At 35.4% G+C, this 24,787-nt stretch overlaps 5 protein-coding genes and 1 pseudogene across 6 annotated transcripts; all 6 read left to right on the top strand.

Moving 5' to 3' along the window:
* The first annotated feature begins 686 nt into the window (after window positions 1–686).
* LOC140565681 (olfactory receptor 10G4-like) lies at window positions 687–1,622 on the top strand. Its single transcript, XM_072691725.1, has one exon. It carries the CDS (start codon window positions 687–689, stop codon window positions 1,620–1,622), a length of 936 nt encoding a protein of 311 aa, XP_072547826.1.
* A 3,756-nt stretch (window positions 1,623–5,378) lies between these two features.
* LOC140565680 (olfactory receptor 10G4-like) lies at window positions 5,379–6,311 on the top strand. The gene has a single exon (XM_072691723.1). The coding sequence runs from the start codon at window positions 5,379–5,381 to the stop codon at window positions 6,309–6,311; it is 933 nt and encodes a 310-aa protein (XP_072547824.1).
* A 2,901-nt stretch (window positions 6,312–9,212) lies between these two features.
* On the top strand, window positions 9,213–10,193 carry LOC140565171 (olfactory receptor 52E8-like). The gene has a single exon (XM_072690986.1). It carries the CDS (start codon window positions 9,213–9,215, stop codon window positions 10,191–10,193), a length of 981 nt encoding a protein of 326 aa, XP_072547087.1.
* Window positions 10,194–12,533: 2,340 nt separating this feature from the next.
* LOC140565178 (olfactory receptor 1M1-like) lies at window positions 12,534–14,042 on the top strand. 2 transcript variants are annotated; one of them, XM_072690997.1, is made up of 2 exons: window positions 12,534–12,551; window positions 13,050–14,042. In XM_072690997.1, the coding sequence occupies exons 1-2, from the start codon at window positions 12,546–12,548 to the stop codon at window positions 14,040–14,042; spliced, it is 999 nt and encodes a 332-aa protein (XP_072547098.1). In that variant the 5' UTR covers window positions 12,534–12,545. The 2 variants fall into 2 exon arrangements, with proteins under 2 accessions (XP_072547098.1, XP_072547097.1); XM_072690996.1 differs by lacking the exon at window positions 12,534–12,551 and having other exon boundaries at window positions 13,077–14,042.
* A 1,763-nt stretch (window positions 14,043–15,805) lies between these two features.
* Window positions 15,806–16,813, top strand: LOC140565679 (olfactory receptor 1M1-like). The gene has a single exon (XM_072691722.1). The coding sequence runs from the start codon at window positions 15,806–15,808 to the stop codon at window positions 16,811–16,813; it is 1,008 nt and encodes a 335-aa protein (XP_072547823.1).
* Window positions 16,814–20,378: 3,565 nt separating this feature from the next.
* LOC140565678 (olfactory receptor 7A5-like) lies at window positions 20,379–21,456 on the top strand (annotated as a pseudogene).
* Window positions 21,457–24,787: the final 3,331 nt, after the last annotated feature.

Below are 24,787 nucleotides of genomic sequence, written 5' to 3'. Positions count from 1 at the left end.
ATGTCACAAAGCAAATCATTAAATTCAATTCAGTGTTCTTCAGTGGCATTCCAAGTCACTGGATATTAAGCTATTTTAAAAGTGAAAGCAGTAATAGCACAGTGTTCCTAATAATGTAAGTATATATTTAAATATAAAGTTACTTGATTGATTTGAATCAAGTTGATTTGGAACAGTTACTATAATCCATCTTCTTTTTCTTCTCCTTCTTCCACTTATTATTATTATTATTATTATTATTATTAGTTGTTGTTGTTGTAGTAGTAGTGATATGATTAAGGATTTGTGTATTTATTGAAAAAAAAGTTGCTGGTAAACAATTTGTGAGCACCCAAAGACACTGCAGCAAGTGCTGATCCAGTAATCATTAGCTTGCATAGTCTAGTTTTATTATTTTATTGGCTATAATTAATCACTTATGAAACTTATCTATTGTTGTTTAAAATAAAAGGTAGTTAGTTAGTATCCTGTTTACACTCAGACAAATGTAGAATTCATCACTTTCTCTATGCCACAAAGTTGTTGATGCATTAGGGATAGTGTTCACATGATCATACAGCATGTTGAAAGTTACTGAACAATATAAATAGTGTGCAACAGCCGTCCTTGAGATCAGTTTCAACACTTGGTCGATGTGATTAGCTTCACTGGGTGAAACAGGAACTGTGTTGCAATAAGGCTTGGACATGTCACAGAATGTTACAAGAAAATCAATAACAGAATTTGTTATTACAGGTTTTGACACTTTTGAAAGACCACTGGCTGTTGGTATTGTTATACTTGTGGTATACATGCTTGTTATGTTGGCTAACTTGACAAACATATGCTTCATTATGTTGGACAAATGTTTGCACCAGCCTATGTATCTTTTTATCTGCAATTTGGCTGTTGTAGACATGCTCTACTGTACAAGTTCATGTCCAACTATAATAAGTGTCCTTGTAGTTGGAAATAAAAACATTTCTTTTGGATCTTGCATTTTTCAGATGTTTGTTTTTGGTTTAAGCTTTGTGATGGAGCTGTTTACTATTTCTGTCATGGCATTTGACCGTTTAATTGCTATAGTTAACCCACTTCGCTATCATTCAATTCTAACAAATTTCCGGTCTATTCTACTCAGTTTCTTGCTTTGGATTCTTGGCTCTGCCTCTATTGCCGTTGTGCCTGGAACTGTTCTTCCGCTACCATTTTGTTACTCAACTCTGAAATTCATGTTTTGTGATTATGGATCTGTTGTCAGAGCAACCTGTGTTGATCCAAATCCATATTTTGACTTGATGTCAGTTCTAACCTCTTTTATACTTTTTGGAACATTTGGGTTTATCTGTGCAACATATGTTAGGATTGTATGTGTTGTTATCAGATTGTCCTCAAAAGGCAGCAAGAAAAAAATGTTAAACACCTGCTTTAGTCATTTGATAGTAGTAGTCTGCTGTTATGCCCCTTCATTCATAATGTTTGTTTTCACAAGAATAGGTGTAGTTTTGACATTGGAGGAAAGACATGGTTTAAGACTTGGGACAATTCTTGGCCCTTCTTTAGTGAATCCTTTCATTTACTGTTTTAGAACCAAAGAGATCAGACATAAACTATTGGGAATGTTATCCAAGTTGATTCAGTAGCATAAAATGTATATGAATATGTGGATATTGTTGAAATGGTTGTATTTGCTGCTTCCTTTTCTATTAAGTGTAATACACTTGTACATTTGACAGCATACAAACAGAAAATGGGAAATATGACATGAGGGTAACTTAGGTATCATTGCTAGTTAAAGCTAGTAGAATTCTTATTGTTTTAATTGCTTTTATTTCATTAATTTAATATTTTCAAATATGACTGTAAACAATGGAATTGAAACTGTTGACTGTGTGAAAGATTTCTGGTCAGCTTGAAATAGCCAGGATGGTCATAATGCAGAGAATGCTTTAAGATGCAGGTTTTGACATTTGCATCTACATGACATTAAAATGTATATATATTTGATCATATAAATAGAGTAATTACTGATCTTTTACCTTTTTTGTTAAGTTTAGGCCTAAATATGTTGATTTGGATCTGAAAAAGGAATCATTGTGAACAAATGTTCACAAATGAGGAAACACTGTTATCTTTCCTATTGAGTTTATTTCCTTTAGACATTAACAAGAGAAATGAACAAACACTAGTTAGTCAGTGTAGTTAGATGTACATTTTAATGTTATCATTAATATTACCCAGTTTCATCAAGGCTTACAATATTCATATAATTTTACTAACATTTTAATTGGACCTTAATTCTAATTTATAGATAGTCAAACAGTCTTGGGAGCTACAAGAAAGGAGCTACAAGATGTTCTTTGAGAAATGCCATTAAATATTAAACTTTTGGTCCAGTGATAAACCATGTTAGGTTCCTCTATGTGTGATTGTAAAGAATGTTTTCAATGCTTAAACATTTCCTTGATGCAACATTTCCTACTATACTTAAAGGTTCTACTTCACTGGTATTGCTCAAAGAACATTTTGTAGCAACTTTATTTTTAAAATTGTAATCGTTATGCTGCAGACACGTGGAAGACATGTGGGAAAGTCATCAAAACACCACTTTACTTTACACTATTCACTATGGCCTCTAAAAAATTTATACTATTTTTTGAGCTATTGGACACTTGGAAAAAGGACTCACTTTACACACATTACACATTTCCCAAAATTGATCATTGAAAAATAAACCATCACTTATACACTTATACACTGATCAACTATAACATTAAAAGCACCTGTCTTCTATTATGTAGGTTCCCCTTTTGTCTCCAAAACAGCTTGTTAAGGCATTAACCTGTAAGAGACATAGCCAGCTTAACACTTCTCAACACTTTCACACCATACTTGCATCAGAAAGCCTTGGATACCTATGACCCTGTACCCAGTTCACAGGCAGTCCTTCCTTGGACCAACTTTGGTGCGTATTGACCACTGCATACTGGGAGCACCCCACAAGAGCTGCCTGACATTTTGGAGATGTTCTGATCCAGTCGTCTAGCCATCACAGTTTGAGTCTTATGAAAGTGTCTCCTTCAAAAACTGACTGTCCTCTTACTGCCTAATATAGCCACCCCTTGACATCTGCCATTGGAACCAGATAATCAATGTTATTTCCTTGACATCACTGGTTCTTTTTGATGGCTGATCATAGATAATAGAGATAATATAGATACTTATTTTATAAATTTTTAGATATTTATTATTAGATATGTTTAATTTGAATATAATGACTGAGCGTCTTTCCCTACTTTCACAAAACTGAACAATGGACCATATGACTGAAACCAGATTGCTCAGTCTGACCATATGACACCACAGTCAAAGCATTAGTTTATAAGCTAGGAGGTGCGTCAAAGAAAAGTTCACTTAGGGATGTTCAAAATTCATTGCACAGATAGTTTTAATTTCTCTACAGCCAAGAAGCAAAAACAAAAAGCATGTTGTTTCTGTATTACTCCCTCTGTGTTGGTGTGTTGCAGAAAAAGAAGGGTCACATAAGCAATTGTCAAACAAAGGACAGGTATCAAATCATTCTGCTATTACCTGGCATACCTAGTCACTCCCACAAACCACATTCTTCCAACTGTAATCTTTGTAAAACAATGTTCCCACATTCTGCACTTTTGAGAAGCCTAAATCGACAGTAGTCATTTGCAGTTATCTGAGCTTTGATAAATTTTGTATTAACTAAACATTAAATAAATAATATGTTAAAAATATATTTTCTTTAATATATCTATTAAGTGTTAACATAATACAAAAATATCTTGATAACTAAATAATTAGTAAGTATTACAAATGCTATTATTACTACTGGAGGCAGTTACATTAGTATATAATTTTACCAATATTTCTGTTAGAGATGTTTCTGTGCTTCCAGTGAGGAAAACTGTGTGTTTCACCCAGATGGAATCATGCCATTGCAGTGTTTTTTGGTTTGAAAATGAGTTAATTTGTTAGAATCCTAACTTAATGAAAACCCTTTATTTCTACACTAAATAAGAAAATAAAGAAATCAGTTGAAGCATCTTTTGCAATGTAACAGATACACTCAAAATACAAAATAAAGATACCTTTAAGGCACAAAAAACACCTTTATCTTTAAGAGTGAATGTGACTGAAAATAATGGTGACATTTGTAAATGTCTGCATTCACAATATGGACTAAATAAGGTCCTCAACTAGTTTATTTATTAATTTTAACTAAACTAAATAAACTCTCACATGACATTCATGTGATTTTATGTGGCTTAATCTTGCATTACTACTGAGGTGTTACATCACTGTGCAGTATGCACTGTCTGAAAACTATGTACTATACATATTTAAGGTCGGTTTTTGGTCCCTTTACATTAGTCTTTTGATACAACTGTTAATATTAAACTATTGTGTTGTTTGTGATGTACAGATCTACTTGATAACTGCTGGCTGATCCTTAAATATCTGGATAATATATTTAAATATTAAAGATATTGTTCCATTTTGTACAGGTACTCCCATATTGTACAGGTGAAAACTGTGCTAAAATATTTTAATTGGTTTTCCTGCTTCCTGGTTAATGTACATTCACACTTAATTACTATTGCAATGAAATAATGGACCTTGGCTTTATTATAACATGTCAATAGATTCTACTTAGTTATTTCTGTAGGGGATGTTTTCTTGGCACACTTTGGGCCTTTTAATACCAATCTCTGCTTGAATGCCACAGCCTATAAGTATTATGGCTGAGCATGTGTATCCCTTTTCCAGTCACTGGATCTAAAGCTGTTTTAAGAGCAAAAGCAGTAATAGTACAGTGTTCCTAATAATGTAAGTATATGTTTAAATGGAAAGTTACTTAATTTACTTGAATCAAAAACCCTTCTTCTTCTTCTTCTTCTTCTTATTATTATTATTATAATAGAAGTAGGAGTGTTATATTTAAGGATTTGTTTACTTATTGTAAAAGTTGTTGGTAAATAGTCTGTGGGCACCCATAGACACTGCAGCCAGTGCTGATTCAATAATCCTTAGGTTGCCTAGTCTTGTTAAATTATTTTATTGGCTTTCCTTAATCACTTATTAAACTTATCTATTGTTGTTTCTTTATTATTTGTTTTTAATAAAACAGGTAATTAGTTGGTATCCTGTTAACACTCTGACAAATATAAAATTAATCATTTTCTCTATGCCACATAATGCACTTAGGTGCATAGGGAATAGTGTACACATGATCATCCAGCGTGTTGAAACCTACTGAACAATATAAATAGTGTGCAACATCCGTCTTTGAGATCAGTTTCAACACTTGGTCGATGTGATTAGCTTCACTGAGTGAAACAGGAACTGTGTTGCGTTAAGGCTTGGACATGTCACAGAATGTTACAAGAAAATCAATAACAGAATTTGTTATTACAGGTTTTGACACTTTTGAAAGACCACTGGCTGTTGGTATTGTTATACTTGTGGTATACATGCTTGTTATGTTGGCTAACTTGACAAACATAAGCTTCATTATGTTGGACAAATGTTTGCACCAGCCTATGTATCTTTTTATCTGCAATTTGGCTGTTGTAGACATGCTCTACTGTACAAGTTCATGTCCAACTATAATAAGTGTCCTTGTAGTTGGAAATAAAACCATATCCTATGGATTTTGCATTCTTCAGATGTTTGCATTTGGTTTAGGCTTTGTAATGGAGCTGTTTACTATTTCTGTCATGGCATTTGACCGTTTAATTGCTATAGTTAACCCACTTCGCTATCATTCAATTCTAACAAATTTCCGGTCTATTCTACTCAGTTTCTTGCTTTGGATTCTTGGCTCTGCTGCTATGGCAGTTGTGCCTATAACTGTTCTTCCGCTACCATTTTGTTACTCAACTCTGAAATTCATGTTTTGTGATTATGGATCTGTTGTCAGAGCAACCTGTGTTGATCCAAATCCATATTTTGACTTGATGTCAGTTCTAACCTCTTTTATACTTTTTGGAACATTTGGGTTTATCTGTGCAACATATGCTAGGATTGTATGTGTTGTTATCAGATTGTCCTCAAAAGGCAGCAAGAAAAAAATGTTAAACACCTGCTTTAGTCACTTGATAGTAGTAGTCTGCTATTATGTCCCTTCATTCATAATATTTGTTCTCACAAGAGTAGGTGTAGTTTTGGCATTGGAGGAAAGACATGGTTTAAGACTTGGGGCTATTCTTGGCCCTTCTTTAGTGAATCCTTTCATTTACTGTTTTAGAACAAAAGAGATCAGACATAAACTATTGGGAATGTTATCCAAGTTGATCTAGTAGCATAAAATGTATTTGCTTATGTGGATATTGCTGAAATGGTTGTATTTGCTGCTTCCTTTTCTATTAAGTGTAATACACTTGTACATTTGACAGCATACAAACAGAAAATGGGAAATATGACATGAGGGTAAGTTAGGTACCATTGCCAGTTGAAGCTGGGGGTTTTCTAATTGTTTTAATCATTTAAATGCAATTGTTTCAATGATTGCAAACAATGGAGTTGAAAATGTTGACTTTGTGAAAATGTACTGGTCATCTTGCAATAGCCAGGATGTTCATAATGCACAAAAAATAAGAAAATTTTATAAGATGCAAGTTTGGAAATTTGCATCTATGTGAAATAAAAAAAAATCACATATCGTTGATCATAGAGCAAGTATTGATCATTTTTAACTTTTTTGTTTAGCTTAGGCCTAAATATGTAGATTTTATGTAAAAATGGTTGATTATTAGTAACTAATGCGAGTTAACTATTATCTTTTGTACTAAGTTAATTTCCTTTACACATTAACAAGATAAATTAACAGTAGTTAGATAATGGAGTGAGAAGTACAATGTAATATTTAATAATAGCATTACCCAATTTGATCATTTTCTAAAAAACAAAGCCGGCTTGTCCGGGCAGCATTCGAGAAATTCCTGGACCAGGGCCATACCCTACCATACCATCTCGGCCCAGACCAGTTACCACGACCAGTCTCTGGGGTAGTCATGACAGTAGAGTCACAAAAACTTCCCCAGCTCCTGGTTAAAGCGCTCGCACTGGCCATTGGTCTGCGGGTGATACCTGGAGGAGAGACTCACACTCACCCCCAGGTGCTCACAGAATGCTCCCCATACCCTAGATGTAAACTGTGCCCCTCTGTCTGATACTTTGTCCTCCGGGATTCCGTAATTCCGGAGGACGTGGTCCACCAGGGCTTGAGCCATCTGCATTGCTGTCGGAATAAACTTAACCCCCCTCGAGAAGCGATCCACCGCCGTCAGAACCACCGTGTGACCCTCTGACTCAGGCAGGTCTGTGACAAAATCTACCGCTAGGTGAGACCACAGGCGGTCAGGGATGGGCAGAGGCATCAGCTTCTCCGAAGGGAGTGCTTTAGGTGTTTTACAAAGCTCGCATGCGCTACATGATGCGACTACACGATGAATGTCAGCCCGCATCCCCTCCCACCAATACTTTGCCAAGAATAAGTGAAAGGTGCGGGTCTCACCTGGGTGGCCGGATGCAGGGGAGGCGTGAGCCCAAGCAATGAGCCTCTCCTGGAATGCACTGGGGAAGTAAACCTTGTCCAGAGGACCCACAGTGGGAATGGCGGTGCGTGAGAGGGCCTCTGCGATCTCCGTGTCGAGGTCCCACTGTATCGCTGCGACTGAGACGGGCTGTAGAGGGCAGTATAAGTACCGGGTCGTCTCTCCCCCATCTGCCGCTTGGTGGATGCGTGAGAGAGCATCCGCCTTGGTGTTACGGGAGCCCGGTCTGTGAGAAACAGCGGGCCGATGTGAAAGCATGCTTTAGTGCTTGGAACGAGTCTTCTGCAGCCGGCATCCACGTGATGCGCCGCGGGGCTCCTTTGAGCAAAGACGTAATGGGCGCTGCCAAACTGCTGAAGTCCCTAATGAACCTCCTATAAAAGTCGGTGAACCCCAGAAAACGCTGAACCTCCTTCACGGAGCCAGGTGACGGCCACTCTGGGGCCACATGAACTTTCGCCTGGTCCATTAGAACCCCCCGCTCACTGATGATATACCCCAGAAAAGGAATCTCTGAGATGTGGAACACACACTTCTCTAGCTTAACATACAGCCGGTGGGACCTGAGTCTTACCAGGACTAAGCGAACGTGACATACATGGGTGATCAGGTCGGGGGAGTACACCAATATGTCGTCCAGAAAGACCACCACGAAGATGGAGGGGACATTAGCTAGTCTGTACGGCATTACGTGGTATTGATAATGTCCCCTGGTGGTCATAAAGGCTGCCTTCCACTCGTCCCCCTACCTGATCTGCACGAGATTATAAGCGCTACGCGAATCCAACTTACTAAATCCTTGGCATTGGATATGGAAAACGCTTAATTATGGCGCCCTCCACCAGGTAGATAGCACAATCGTAGGGTGACAGCGATGGGGTGGAAGCTTGGCAGCACCGGACTTGGAAAACATGTCCTGTAAGTCCGCATAAACGGTAAACTGAAAACAAACTCGTGACAACATAAACTTGGCAACACAGTAGAACCACCTGAGGCTGGTTGGTAGCCAGGGAGCTAGGCAAGAATGGGCAAATGAACAAAGGAGGGAGAAAGACTAGAACCAAAAGTTACCGGCAGGTGACGCGGACCTGACAAAAAGTAAATAAAATACTAATAATTATATTATTATTATTATTATTATTATTATTATTATTATTATATAAAAATCATAAATAACGAGCACAAACATGACTAACATGTTTTCAGCAGTTGTGTATCCAGTATCTGTATGGTCTGAATGCAAAATTCATAACACTGGTCACACCATGTGGGTTGCCTAAAAAAAGAGTTCCCACCTGAGGTAATATGGGGTAATGTGTCTATATAAACCATATGCATACAAAAGTCTACGAATTCGGAGCTTACAATTCCACTTTCACACAGTCTGACACTATTTAACTGTGAGTGTTAAAATATGCTTATATCAGATTATATATGCTATATCAGATTATAGATTTATAATATATAAAAGATTAAGATCAATTGAATTGTTTTTAATATTTATTTCATACTCCAATATTGTATTACATTAAACTATAAGAAAGAAAAAACAATGCTAATTGAATATCAATTGTCATCTCTTTTTGCTACATTCTGTGTATTTTATTTCAGGATGAAGTTCACAGCAGTGCAATCCATGAAAACATGAGTGTAGTTAATTCTAGTTTGTTGAAAAATCTGTCATTTGTGCGCCCTGAGTACTTTTTCATCAGTGGATTTTCTGGAACATCTCTTTTGAAATACTACTTTGTTGGCTTAGTTTTTATTTATATCATTGCTGTGTTTGGGAACTCATTTGTAATCATCATGATAATATCTGACCGAAGTCTGCACATTCCTAAATACTTAGGAATCTTTAATTTAGCTTTAGCAGATATTGGTGAAACAAACGCACTGATTCCTAACCTGATTAAGACCTTTCTTTTTGATTCACAGTACATTTCCTATGACGCCTGTTTGGCCAACATGTTTTTTGTGTTTTTCTTCAGTGGTGTTCAGTCTTTAACTCTTGTTGTTCTGGCGTATGATCGCTTTATTGCCATTTGCTTACCATTAAGATACCATGCAATTGTGAATAACTCTGCCATGTCTGTAGTTTTAATAGCGATGTGGTCATTTATAACTGTAATGATTGGCACAATGGTAGGTTTGATCACCCGACTTTCCTTCTGTAAAACCAACATGGTAAAAAGCTATTTTTGTGACCATGGACCAGTTTACACAATTGCTTGTAATGACAACACTATAAATTCAGGTATGGCAAAACTTTGCACAACACTTTTTATCTATGCACATTTGATTGCCATAACTCTGTCATATTTAGGTATTTTTCTTGCTTTAAGTAAGATTACAACCTGGGCTGGACGACTTAAAGCACTGAAGACCTGTGTCTCTCATCTGCTAGTAGTGGGAGTGTTTTTTCTTCCCGTAATAAGTACATATATTGCTGCCTTAACTTTCACCCTTGATCCCAATACCAGGATCATTAGTACTTCACTATCAAGTGCCATTCCACCCATGCTAAATCCCATAATTTATGTCCTAAACACAAATGAATTCAAAGTTTTCATTTTGAAAGTAATCAAAAAGAGATCCAATGTGAGGCCCCAGGTATTAGCAAAGTGATGACAAAAAAAGTTTAACCGGTATAAACTGATAAGTTTATACCTAGAAGAAGGTGAATTATCTGGATGTAGTATAGCAATATGTCTGTATTGGTGTTATAGTCTCTCTTGTTTTTTGGACTGTATGCTGTAGCAATATTGTACAGCTGAAACACAAATGTGACTAGTAATATAAGTATAAAATTATGAACTGAACAACAATGTAGTTTTATCTGATGACATATGCTAAAACAGTGAGACATGTTATGATCTGGGAAAATGCTAGATAGTTCTATATTTTGATTACCATTGTACAAAGATAATGGAATTTTAATACTTGTCTTGGTCTGTATAAGGTGTTTTGCCGCCCTCTACTGTTTAATTTGCAGAACAGTTAATCTCTGATTTTATTGCTCCATGTAATGCTTGTCCAAAAGATGTCCAATTGTAATTTGCATTGAATAGACAGAGAAAGTAAAAATACAAAATAAAGTAAAATACATGTGTGAAATTGGTTTTGGTGTATGAGACACTTTTTGGTTTGGACTAAGTTTTCTCAATCTTCTTTGGTTGAACAATATGTAAGGACACCTGTCTATGCAAATATAAAAATAGCCTTCCTATTTCATACTATTAAGTTAATGTCTTAAGATGTCTTTGATCTTGAGACATCAACAAAGATGTCCAGTTTCAGTCCTATGGTCTCCAGGTCCAATTTGTATTGTCCCTGCTCACATTTGAGTCTTATTTTATACTAATTATCATTCTTGTTATATATGGTACTGGTCTGATTTTAGTCTGAAAGGTGATGAATTCTGACATGCATTAATAACAATTTAGACATTAAACCTGTAAGCTAGTATCAACTGCCTTTAAGGCCGGAGAAACGTCTAGATGGATGATACAAAAGCCCATTTTTTAATTATATTATATAATATATTATAGAATTTAAAAAATGATTGAGACATGGACGTAAATTAAGATAATGTGAAAGAACAGACATATTACCTAGTATGACCACATAAGTAGAATTGACCAAATAAGTGGTCAATCTGTAATGTGAATGTTATGTAGACAAATCTTGATAAATCTTGATTAAATAATGTCTGATCAGTTATGTATTACTTACTACTGCAGAATCACATAATGATGTTGATCTTTGTACACTGTTAAAGTGGAATAGAGTAGATGTTAAATTAAAGAGATTCTGATAATTTTCTTTTATAACCTAACCTATCTAATGTATATAATTTGTATAACATTGTTTCATGTAAAGTATTTATTTGGAAACTAGTTATATCACTTTTTTTTATTTGGTTGAGCGTACAGTGCATGTTAGATGGTAATGCAACTATAAACTTCTTTTAGTTTTTCTCACCAGCACACCCATGATTACCCTCTGTAATAACATATGCTTGTTGCCCAAACAAATTGTCCCCCATGTTCTGGACGGGGTACTTAAGGTCTCAGAAAAGACTCCAATTGACATTTAGAATTACTCTGAAGAAAATAAAGAATGGGCAAAAGAATGGCAAATTTGAAATTCACCACTCAATCCCTCAAATCTCCAGTTCCTGAAATGTTTAAATAAAAATTGATCAGCTGTAACTTCAGTGACTTTTATTTTTTTTGCACTTAAATCTAATATAAGTGGAGCTAGGAAGCTAAAAGATATGGCCAAACTAAGGCAAGGAGATGGGGTGGTGATGGAATGTAAGATTCTAAACTATACAAGAAAAAAATGTTTTTGTATACCTTCTGTATGGTTTTTTTGTGATCTTTTTTTACCACAAAATGAAATAAAATCATAAAAAAACAAATAATATATAATTTGTTTTATTTAGCTTTGTATACATTATTTGCCAGTATCGGGCCCTGGTTTCTTTAGAAACCATTTTGTCAATGTATCTTTGACATTTGGCATACTTGCACTAGAATAAGGGCAGATTTTCCAGGAACACAAAAAGCCTTGCACATATTTTCTTTTATTTCCTATTTTTCTTTTGTATACTGAGCCTCTGATTAAGCTAAGCAACAAACGTCCATTTGGCCATGATGCCAACCTCACACTGCTAAATTATAGCATATTATAGTATATTTCAGTTTTTCCTAAAATGTTTGAACAGAACTGCTTCTTACCCTTTATATTTTTCAATGCTGTCTACAAACCTTGATTAGTGTTTTGATTAATGTTCTTCACTTATATTTCAACACAGATCAATTCAATGTGTAATTCAGGAGTAATTCAAATTTAGTGATTGTGCCGCAATGACAACTTCTGCCCTCCGAAACTCACTCCATCAACATATGTTTTGTGGTTATCCAGCAAAACAGAAAAGTTAGATACTTATATATCAAAATCTTTCTGCTTGACATGACTGTGTAATAAGATTGGTTTTGTTCCTTCATATTTATTCCATAATAATTAAAACAAAATAATGGTATTTCATAATATTCACTCTTATTCTTACAAATTGTGTTGGTAAGCACCAAAGAAAATCAAAGTTATATACTATAGAATACTAGTCATGTGGGTTTCACAAAAAAAAAAAGTCTCATCACTGAATTGCTGATCCCTCATCACGTGACAGCAGGCATCCTGAAGTCTCTATATAAAACCATGATATTAAAGTTCTGAGAAATTGTTGTTGATAGTTCCACATACAAAAGTAATTTAACAAATCATTATTTTGATTGTTTTAGTTTACATTTCCATTGTTTTATTATTTATTAAATGAATCTGTTCTAATATGAATAATATTGATATTAACTGCCAATTTTATTCTTAACTGCACAAAGTAATAATTGTTCTAATTTATATAACTAATCATATGTTGTAATTTTGTACTTTTTTTGTATTCTTTATTTCAGGTCAAAGAGCAAAAGGTTCAGATTTAATGCTATCATGAGTGCTTTGAACTCCAGTTTATTGACAAATATTTCCTTTGTGCGCCCTGAGTACTTTTTCATCAGTGGATTTTCAGGGATACCCTTCATCAATTACTACTTTGTTTTTTTAGTCTTTATCTACATCATTGCTGTGTTTGGGAACTCATTTGTAGTTGTCATGATAATATCTGACCGAAGTCTGCACACTCCTAAATACTTAGGGATCTTTAATTTAGCTTTAGCTGACTTTGGTGAAACAAATGCACGAATTCCTAACCTGATTAAGACCTTTCTTTTTGATTCACAGTACATTTCCTATGACGCCTGTTTGGCCAACATGTTTTTTGTGTTTTTCTTCAGTAGTGTTCAGGCTTTAACTCTTGTTGTTCTGGCATATGATCGCTTTATTGCCATTTGCTTACCATTAAGATACCATGCAATTGTCAGTAACTCTGTCATGTCTGTAGTTTTAATGGGAGTATGGTCATTTTGCACTACTTTAATTGGCATAACAGTGGGTTTGATCACCCGACTTTCCTTCTGTAAAACTATTGTGGTCAAAAGCTATTTTTGTGACCATGGACCAGTTTACACACTTGCTTGTAATGACAACACCGTAAATTCAGTTATGGCAAAACTTTGTACTATGCTTTTCCTTTATGCACCTCTGATTGTCATAACTCTGTCATATTTGGGCATTTTGCTTGCTTTAAGTAAGATTACAACCTGGACTGGACGACTTAAAGCATTGAAGACCTGTGTCTCTCATCTGCTAGTAGTGGGAGTGTTTTTTCTCCCTGTAATAAGTACATATATTGCTGCCTTAACTTTCACCCTTAATCCCAATGCTAGGATCATTAGTACTTCACTATCGAGTGCCATTCCACCCATGCTAAATCCCATGATTTATGTCCTAAATACAAAGGAATTCAAAGTCTTCATATTGAAAATGTTAAAACAGAGATACAATGTGAGGCCCTAAGTTTTAGCAAAGGGACAACATACAGTTTAACCAGTAGAACCTCAACTGTCCAGTTTTTACCTAGCAGAAGGTTAAAGCCTTGGAATTAGCATAGGAATGTGTGTTTTATGTGGGTGTTATGGATGTATTGTTGTTTAAGAATTGTAAGTTGTTGTTTTTTTTTTTGGTACAAAATTCTATGTTTGCATGTTAGTCTAGGAGGTGTCCACAAAGAAGTGGTCATTCTGTAATGTGAATGGTATGTAGAACAAACCTAACTTTCTCAAGGAAATAATGTCTGATTAGTTAGTGATTACTAACTGATGCAGAATAACTTGATTTTGAAGCTGATCTTAGTATACTGTAAAAGTGGAACAAGGTAGATGTTGAAATGAAGAGATTTTAATATTCAAAATAATGACTAATTATGCTGTTGTCCATATAAATTAGTATTATTATTATTATTATTATTATTATTATTATTATTTGTAGTAGTAGTAGTATTTTGCATCTTTTTTTTTCAAATATTCATTTGGAAACTAGTTAAATTGCTTGTGTTCATATTATGTAACTAATGAATTTACATTTAATTAACATTGTATTTTAGATAATACTGTACTTCACCAGTCCATTCACTAGTTTCTTATTGATCACATTTATGTATTTCAGGATTCAATACATAAATGTGTATTCAAAATACACTGTAACAGAAAGTGATCACCATTTATAATAGCACATGCCTGTGCCTAACATATGCCTGTGCTGTGTACATTTTCTCTTATGTTCTGGTCGGGCCACTTCTGAGAATAGACCACATTAGAAGCCTAGACTGATTCTAAAACATCAATCAGTGGGCAAATGAACAGCCATTTTCAAACTCTCCACCATTTCCTCAAATTTCTAGGTTGTTACAATTGGAAATACAAATTGATCAACCAAAGCTGCAGGGAATTTTTTGTATTGTATATTTATTGCATATTTGTGGTGATATATCTTAACACAAAATAAACTAAACAGATGGACAAAAAACTATGATGTGTTTATGTATACTTATATATTTTTTTCTGGTGGTACCATGTCTTAAGGGACTCTTTGACTCTTTGGCCTACTTGTACTTGTGAATTCACCAATCTATTACTTTAGAGCTCTTGCATTTGGCAGATCAATGTATGTTTTGTGATTACCCATCAACTGCTAGATCCTTCAAACATACCAAAAACTTGCTGTCATTACCATGACTTTGTAATGAGGTCTTTTTTGTTCCTCCTTAATTATTCTGTTTCAACCATTCAACCATAATAACAAAACATTATAAGTAGTATTATTATAAGTAGTAGTATTAGTATTTTAAAAAGCTAATTCTTGTTATACTAATATCCATACTATTTGTATTAATACAACCAAAGAAAAAACAGTAGTCATGTGAGTTTCAAAAAAAAAAAATACTCATCAGTGAATTTTGTGACTAATCACATGACAGCAGGCAGCCTGGTGTCACTATATAAAACATTGATATCAAGGCCTTCACAATTTGTTGTTCAAAAGCAGCTTGACACTCTTATTTTGACAGTTACATTTCTGTTTACATATCCCAAACCATATATTGTTTATTCATTAGGTAAAACAAATATATTAAAATACAAATAACAATGTTAATAACTGCAGGTCTGATGCTGAACTGTATGTATAAAACGAATCATGTGTTGTAATTTTGTACTTTTGTGTTGTAATTTTGAATTCTTTATTCCAGGTTGAAGAGCAGAAGGATCAGATTTAATGCTATCATGAGTGCTTTGAACTCCAGTTTATTGACAAATATTTCCTTTGTGCGCCCTGAGTACTTTTTCATCAGTGGATTTTCAGGGATACCCTTCATCAATTACTACTTTGTTTTTTTAGTCTTTATCTACATCATTGCTGTGTTTGGGAACTCATTTGTAATCATCATGATAATATCTGACCGAAGTCTGCACACTCCTAAATACTTAGGAATCTTTAATTTAGCTTTAGCTGACTTTGGTGAAACAAATGCACTGATTCCTAACCTGATTAAGACCTTTCTTTTTGATTCACAGTACATTTCCTATGACGCCTGTTTGGCCAACATGTTTTTTGTGTTTTTCTTCAGTAGTGTTCAGGCTTTAACTCTTGTTGTTCTGGCGTATGATCGCTTTATTGCCATTTGCTTACCATTAAGATACCATGCAATTGTCAGTAACTCTATCATGTCTGTAGTTTTAATGGGAGTGTGGTCATTTTCTGCTGCTTTAAATGGCATAACCGTAGCTTTGATCACCCGACTTTCATTCTGTAAAACCAACATGGTCAAAAGCTATTTTTGTGACCATGGACCAGTTTACACACTTGCTTGTAATGACAAAACTACAAATTTAGTTATGGCAACACTTTGTATTACACTTTTCTTGTATGCACCTTTGATTGTCATAACTTTATCGTATCTGGGCATTTTGCTTGCTTTAAGTAAGATTACAACCTGGGCTGGACGACTTAAAGCACTGAAGACCTGTGTCTCTCATCTGCTAGTAGTGGGAGTGTTTTTTCTCCCTGTAATAAGTACATATATCGCTGCCATAACTTTTACCCTTAATCCCAATGCTAGAATCATTAGTACTTCACTATCAAGTGTCATTCCACCCATGCTGAATCCCATAATTTATGTCCTAAATACAAAGGAATTCAAAGTCTTCATATTGAAAATGTTAAAAAAGAGATACAATGTGAGGCCCCAGGTGTTTAGAAAAGTGACATCAGAGTTAATCAGTACAAACTAACTGGCAGTTAAATGCATAAGAGAAGGCAAAACCTACGGAATTAGCTTAACAATGTGCATCTGTATGGTTAGTATAGATTCTCATGTTTAGAATGATATGCAGACTATTGTGTAGTTTGTGATGTATTTAGCTATGTATAGATAGATAGAACATCTTTGTAACAACTTTATATGCTTATGTATGCTAAAACATTAAGCTCTACTTAATAATGTAGCTGAGCTCAAGGTAGATCTTTAGTTTGATACTTATTGTATCAATCTAATGAAATTAATTTTTATCTCCATTATCTCCATCAAAAGTCTTTTGTCATTTATGAGATCTTTTGCTGCCCTCTGTTGTTTAATATGCAGAGCAGTCTAAATGGCCTGGTTATATTCTATTACATAATGCTTTCAGAAAAAAAGACAGATAAAACAAAATAATAATTTCATGTGGTTATTGTAAATTTGGAGGTAAGATAGTCATAAGTCATAAGTCATTTTTGGCAGAATTTCATGTTTGCATTTTTTGACCTATCAGGGATCTGTAGTGGGTCTATGTGCAAAAATGTACTTTGTACGGTCAAACTGTAATTTGCATTGTACATACATAAAATAAAAAAAAGGTTTAATAAGTATATAAAATTGAACAAGTAAAATTGTGTTAATTTATGATAAAACATTATATAGTGTAAGAGGTTTCCAATTGTATTCCTAGGGTTCCCAGGGTTAATTTGTATTATTGTTCCAACACACCTCAACACAGTCACACAGTTCAATTATTTTCATACTCGTCTTAAAATGTATTGGTCTGACACTTTTGTAGCCTAGGAATTGATAAATGCAGACATAAAGGGATGGGTTTTGAATCTAGGATAACCAGCTCATTTAAGTCAAGTAGAGACATAACAGAATGCAGCATGCCCCAGCGTGTGATTTGTTTAAATTACCAAAATCTGCTCAGAATGATTTTAATGAACAGTGAAACACTGAAGAAGCTGAGGCCTATTATTAAAACTGTTTATGGACAATGTAACTCCAAATGTTTAAAACACCAACAATGTGAACAATGATCCACAGGCCTAAACATCGGCAAAGTAGGCTACAAGAATGATGTTTGAATGACTTTCCTCTACTCTAATATAATTTATCAAGGTTTTTAGAAATATAAAATATTTTCTGAACAAACATTATTTCATTAAATGTATAGCCTAAGTGCATACATGCAAAAAACAGCAATAAGGCAATAAGGCTATGCATTGCATAATCATTAAACTGCAATAGGCCAACAACAATTTCATAATTTACATACAAAATAAACCAAGATAACCAGATATTCTTTAAATTATAAAGGGATATAATCGCATATCAAACAAACTGTAGTCTAATCAAAACCAAATTAAATAGGCTACAGGCTGGAGAAAAGTCTTAGGACAGGTTAATGTTGGGCTGGCTGAGCTTTGTTACTGGGTTATATTGTGGTTATCATGCCAAAGAGCATTAAAAAAATGTAGGCCTGCATCATAGACCATTTTCTTGAGCCCAAGCCTAAAGGGCCAGTGGTAAGTGGTGGGAAATCATGCCCTAACCCAGCTTGACTTTGGGTTGGGCATTGGGTCGGGCTCTGATTCGAGCTCGGGCAGAGAATCTAAATCTGATAAGTTTCACCATTAAATATTCCCTGAATAATAATGGATTACAAACCAACATGGCCTGGTCCAGGCTAAACTGACCACCTATGAGCTGCTTTGAGGAGTCACCCAGGTTTAACTGTAATTTAACCGTAATTTGCCCAAATTTAGAAAAACTAAAGAGCTTGTTTTAATAATTTAAGTAGTGTGAAATTGTCACACTCAAACAGTAACAGCACCACCTCAGACCTAAAGCTTGATCTACTTAATACTAGATCACTAAACTTATAATTTAATTAATTTAGAAATAAATGTTGTTTGCCTCACTAAAACCTGGATTAGACCTGATCAATATTTACTAATAAATATAGCCAACCCTAAAGGTTATAATTATGTACATGGCCATAGATTATCAGGCAGAGGAGGTGGAGTGTACGTAATTTACCAGAACACACTAGAACACACATTGATTTTGAACCATCCTTCAACAGAATTATTTTAAGTAAACTCATGGAACAGGCCTGGACAAAAATGATGGTACCCCTGAAAATAATTTGTGACTAAAGGAACATGTTAAATCAAGGTACGTCCACTAATTAGCATCACAGTTGTCTACAATCCTGTAATCAGTCAGTGGGCTACATGTAGTACCTGTGCTGTTTGGTGACATGTTGTGTACCACTCTCAACATGGGCAAGAGGAATCGAAGGAAAGAGTTGTCTCAGGAGATTAAAAAGAAAATCTCCAAGCAGCTTGATATTCCTGTGACTACAGTTGCACATATTATTCAGACATTTAAGATCCATGGGACTGTAGCCAACCTCCATGGACGTGGCTGCAGGAGGAAAATTAATAACAAATCAAAGAGATGGATAATACGAATGGTAACAAAAGAGCCCAGAAAAACTTCTACAGAGATTAAAGCTGAACTTCAAGCTCAAGGAACATCAGTGTCAGATCGCACCATCTGTCGTTGTTTGAGTCAAAGTGGACTTCATGGGATACAAACAAGGAGAACACCATTGTTGAAAACAAATCATAAAAACGCCAGACTGGAATTTGCCAAACTACATGTTGACAAGCCTCAAAGCTTCTGGGGAAATGTCCTATGGACAGATGAGACAAAAATTGAATTTTTGCCAAGGCACATCAGCTCTATGTTCACAGATGAAAAAATAAAGGATGTCAAGAAAAGAACACTGTCCCTACTGTGAAACATGGAGTAGGCTCTGTTATGTTCTGGGGCTGCTTTGCTGAATCTGGCACAGGGTGTCTTGGCTCTGTGCAGGGTACAATGAAATCTCAAGACCATCAAGGGATTCTAGAGAGAAATGTGCTGCCCAGTATCAGAAAGCTTAGTCTCAGTCACAGGTCATGGGTCTTGTAACAGGATAATGACCCAAAACACACAGCTAAAACACCCAAGAATGGCTAAAAATTGGAGACACCTAAATCCTATTACTTGCCATTAAATCCTGTTACTTACTGTTGGTAATTCTTTTTACCAAGCTGCACAGCTGATGACACTGACAGTGATTCTTTATTTGGCTCTATGTATTTATCACCTGTCACTTTTTGGTTGCCTAGTCCAACTTTATGTCTGGTTGTGCTGTGACAAAGTAAATGACAAAAGTTCACTACTTAATTTTAGCATATTTCAATGGTGTCCACACACCGCCAATAGTGGTTTGATTACTGTTCTCAAATTATTTTCCAACACAGACCAACAAAATCTCAATCCAACAAAACACTAGATTGTGTTACAATGACATCACTTGAACCTCTGTACTCCAAAATCCATTCCATCACTTGAGGAGTGGTATAGCGCTCTAGCATTTGGCAGAACAATGCATGTTCTAACAATGTATGTATTATCCAACTAAAGCCTTTAAATGCACAAACCACTTAATTTTGTAGTAAAGCCTTTGTTGTTTCTCCTTAATTATTCATTTTGTAATGTCACTCATAAAAATAAAACATGGTAATATTGTGTTGGGCAGCACCCAAAGAAAAGTTAGAACACGTCACGACAAAGAATACGTTAATTACTACTTTGCTTGTTTGATTTTTATATATATTCTTGCTGTATTTGGGAACTCATTTGTAATCATCATGACAATATCTGACAGAAGTCTGCACACTCCTAAATACTTGGCCTGTTTAGCCAACATGTTTTTTGTGTTTTTCTTCAGCAGCGTTCAGGCTTTAACTCTTGTTGTTCTGGCATATGATCACTTTATTGCCATTTGCCTCCCATTTAAGATACCATGCAATTGTCAGTAACTCTGTCATGTCTGTAGTTTTAATGGGAGTATGGTCATTTTCTGCTGCTTTAAATGGCATAACAGTAGCTTTGATCACTCGACATTCATTTTGTATAACCAGTGTGGTCTAAACCTATTTCTGTGACTATGGGCCAGTATATGCACTTGCTTGTAATGACAAAACTATAAATTCAGTTATGGCAAAACTTTGTTTTACACTATTCATCTATGCACCTTCCATTGCCATACTTGTATCTTATTTGGGCATTTTGCTTGCTTTAAGTAAGATTACAACCTGGGCTGGATGACTTAAAGCACTAAAAACCTGTGTATCACATCTCTTAGTAGTGGGAGTGTTTTCTCTCCCTGTAATAAGCACATATTTTGCAGGATATGTTTCAATGTCTCTACATCCCAATGCTAGGATAATCAATACTTCACTATCAAGTGTAATTCCACCCATGCTGAATCCCATAATTTATGTCCTGAATACAAAGGAATTCAAAGTGTTCATATTGAAAATGTTAAAAAAGAGATCCAATGTGAGGCCCCGAGTTTTAGCAAAGAGCTATATACACTGAAAACTGACATCAACATTTTGCCAGAAAATATCTAAAATCATAATATGCAAGTTGTGTAGCTATAAGAGTGGTGAATGACCAGGTGGACATGGAATTTTAGTTGCACTCAAGCTTTTCTACCAACATATTTCTGTAGCTTCTTTTAGCTCAAACATCACATGGCAGCTTGAAATATTCACATGCTCCTGAATACAGGAGTGAAATATAGCTGGCAATTAAATACTGGCTTTAGATCGCTTTTTATATATCAAGACTGCTACTAGTCTCTGGCAGTACTTTTGCTTCAGGGCATCTTTGGAATCTAGACTGTTTCTATACTTCGATAATGTTTTTAGAAAGATTTTACATAAATGCATCTGGTTAATGTTGTAAAAGTGACCAAATAGTGTAGCATTAAGTTTTTAATGTGTATTGAAAGTCTAAGTTTTGATGTGAGCTGTGGGTGCTATGTGTTGCACTACTGAATTGAATTTGAATGTCAGACTGCATTCATTATTGGTCACTGTAAATAAAAACAAACACCCCAGTTATACGTTATGTTGTGCTTGTGATTTATTTTGAATGCTATAGTTCTACATTACGGAGTCAAACAATAATTCCCACTCTTCTCTGAGACAACCATTATAAAACTTGAGACTGAATTGAATTGAATAAAAAAATTTTATATAAATTTGCTATATAAAAAAGCTATTTAATGTTGAGTGTTATAATTCTCAGTAAGTTTTTTTTTTAAGTTGTAGTGAATGAATTTAAAAACTTTCACTAACTGACTGTTAAGACCCCACCTCATTTCTAGGGTAATGCGGGGGACATAACATATGGCATTTAATTATGTGAGCCAGCAAAAAAAAGTGAGTGAAGAAGGATAACAGAACAGATCTCTTCAAATAGTTTATTCTGCAAACTAGTCATCAACACACATACACATAAAACATTTTTTTTACACATAAAAAAATGACTCATGAAACAGGCCTGGACAAAAATGGTGGTGATGGTACCCTTAACTTAATATTTTGTTGCACAAACTTTTAAGCAATTGCTGCAATCAAACCAGTTCTGTTATTGCCAATGAGACTTCTGCACCTCTCAGCAGGTATTTTGACCCACTCCTAATGAGCAAACTGCTCCAGTTGTCTCAGGTTTGAAGGGTGCCTTTTCCAGACGGCATGTTTCAGCTCCTTCCAAAGATGCTCAACAGGATTTAGGTCAGGGCTCATACAGGGCCACTTTAGAATACTCCAATGTTTTCCTCTTAGCCTTTTTTGGATGTTTTTAGCTGTGTTTTGGGTCATTATCCTGTTGCAAGACCCATGACCTGCGACTGAGACCAAACTTTCTGACACTGGGCAGCACATTTCTCTCTAGAATCCCTTGATAGTCTTGAGATTTTATTGTACCCTGCACACATTCAAGACACCCTGTGCCAGATGCAGCAAAGCAGCCCCAGAACATAACAGAGCCTACTCCATGTTTCACAGTAGGGACAGTGTTCTTTTCTTGATAAGCTTCATTTTTCTGTCTGTGAATAGAGAACTGAGGTGCCTTGGCAAAAGTTCCATTTTTATCTCATCTGTCTATAGGACATTCTCCCAGAAGCTTTGAGGCTTGTCAACATGTAGTTTGGCAAATTCCCGCCTGGCGTTTTTATGACTTGTTTTTAACAATGGTGTCCTCCTTGTTTGTCTCCCATGAAGTCCACTTTGGCTCAAACAATGACGGATGGTGCGATCTGACACTGATGTTTGTTGATATTGAAGATCTCTGTGGACGTTTTTCTTTGGCTCTTTTGTTACCATTCGTATTATCCGTCTCTTTAATTTGTCGTCAATTTTACTCCTGCAGCCACATCCAAGGAGGTTGGCTACAGGCCCATGGATCATAAATTTCTGAATAATAAGTGCAACTGTAGTCACAGGAACATCAGGCTGCTTGGAGATGGTCTTATAACCTTTGCCTTTAACATGCTTGTCTATAATTTTCTTTCAAATCTCTTGAGACAACTGTTTCTTTTGCTTTCTCTGGTCCATGTTGAGTGTGGCACACACCATGTCACCAAACAGCACAGTGACTACCTGTAGCCCTATATATAGGCCCACTGACTGATTACAAGATTGTAAACACCTGTGATGCTAATTAGTGGACACACCTTGATTTAACATGTCCCTTTAGTCACATTATTTTCAGGGGAACCATCATTTTTGTCCAGGTCTGATTAATGAGTTTACTTTTTAAAATAATTCTGTTGAAGCATGGTTCAAAATCAATGTCAGATTTTCATTTGTTCATTTTCATAGAATTTTTATTTATTATTACTTTTGTCAGAATTAAGTTATTTCTGTGACCATTGTGTGTTTTTATTTCATTAACCGAGGGGTACCAACAATTTTGTCCATGTATGTACAACAGTATTTTACAATCACCTAGTCAATATTATAAATTACAAGGTTTTGTGCCCTCCCACTAATTTATGGAAACTACGTGGAGCCAATTGCTACATAAATATAATATAATAATGTAAAAGTGCACAAATCTTACTCGTTTGAACTCCCAGGTGGTACAAAAGTGACAGCAAATAACTCACTTCAAATCACTTTATAGGCAAAATCAACACTCTGCACATCTCTTTTTACGCCTTGAAAAGCCTGTGGACTGCCGGAAGGCCAAAAGTGCCAAAAATCTCTATTACCAAAGAATACCCTAACAAGTTTGTACAGAAGTTCATGTAATTATACACCTTAGTGTGCAATAAACCTTTCTGCTTTAAGGAGTTAAAAGAGGTTACACCAGCTTTACACATGAGGTATGCAGAGTAGGTTCACACTCTAGGGCAGCCATCTTAGGTCGGTTTTAATTCTATAGCTCGTCGTAAAAGACAACCTCGGGGCTCTGATTCGAGGGACAATGGAGAGAAAAACAAGACAGACACACAACATGTAATAGACTGCTTCTTGTTTTTGTCATTGTATTTTATTTATTGTATGTTAGAAAGGTATGTTAGACATTTGTCTTAGTGTGTTAGTCACTTAACTTGATGACCACCTCACACAACTTTGTAATAATTTCTTAAAATGCTCTAACAAACATTCTGTCCTCATTGGAATTTACATGTGGTCTTGCCATGACATCGCCTGAAACTCTGTGCGATAGATCCCTATCCCTTATCCCTACAGATTCTGTTGGTAAGCACCAAAACATTTGGAGAACCCCAGTCACAAAACAGGGGGGGGGCAATAAAAAAACTCATCACTGACATGTGACAGTACACAGCCAGATATCTCTATATAAACCAATGGTATTGAGGTCCTTCTAATGTGTTGCTTATTGTTCCACAGCCAACATCAGCTTAGTAAGTTATTTAATTCCCACATTTTAACAGTTAAACATCCCAAACCTTTGCATGTGACTTATCTTTTAATAATTAGGTCAAATGAACCTGTTCGAACAACAGAAATGCAGATAACTGGACATTTCAGAACTAAACAAGTGTAGTTCTTATTTATTGGTTATTTCATTGTGTTCT

This window comes from Salminus brasiliensis, chromosome 11, assembly GCF_030463535.1.
Source record: "Salminus brasiliensis chromosome 11, fSalBra1.hap2, whole genome shotgun sequence".
NCBI lineage: Eukaryota > Metazoa > Chordata > Actinopteri > Characiformes > Bryconidae > Salminus > Salminus brasiliensis.
This window is presented reverse-complemented; position numbering and strand designations above follow the sequence as displayed.

Bases quoted from the DNA above. Each gene is read 5' to 3' on its own strand.
- LOC140565679 (XM_072691722.1), top strand. From the start codon at position 15,806: ATGAGTGCTTTGAACTCCAGTTTATTGACAAATATTTCCTTTGTGCGC.
- LOC140565680 (XM_072691723.1), top strand. From the start codon at position 5,379: ATGTCACAGAATGTTACAAGAAAATCAATAACAGAATTTGTTATTACA.
- LOC140565171 (XM_072690986.1), top strand. From the start codon at position 9,213: ATGAGTGTAGTTAATTCTAGTTTGTTGAAAAATCTGTCATTTGTGCGC.
- LOC140565681 (XM_072691725.1), top strand. From the start codon at position 687: ATGTCACAGAATGTTACAAGAAAATCAATAACAGAATTTGTTATTACA.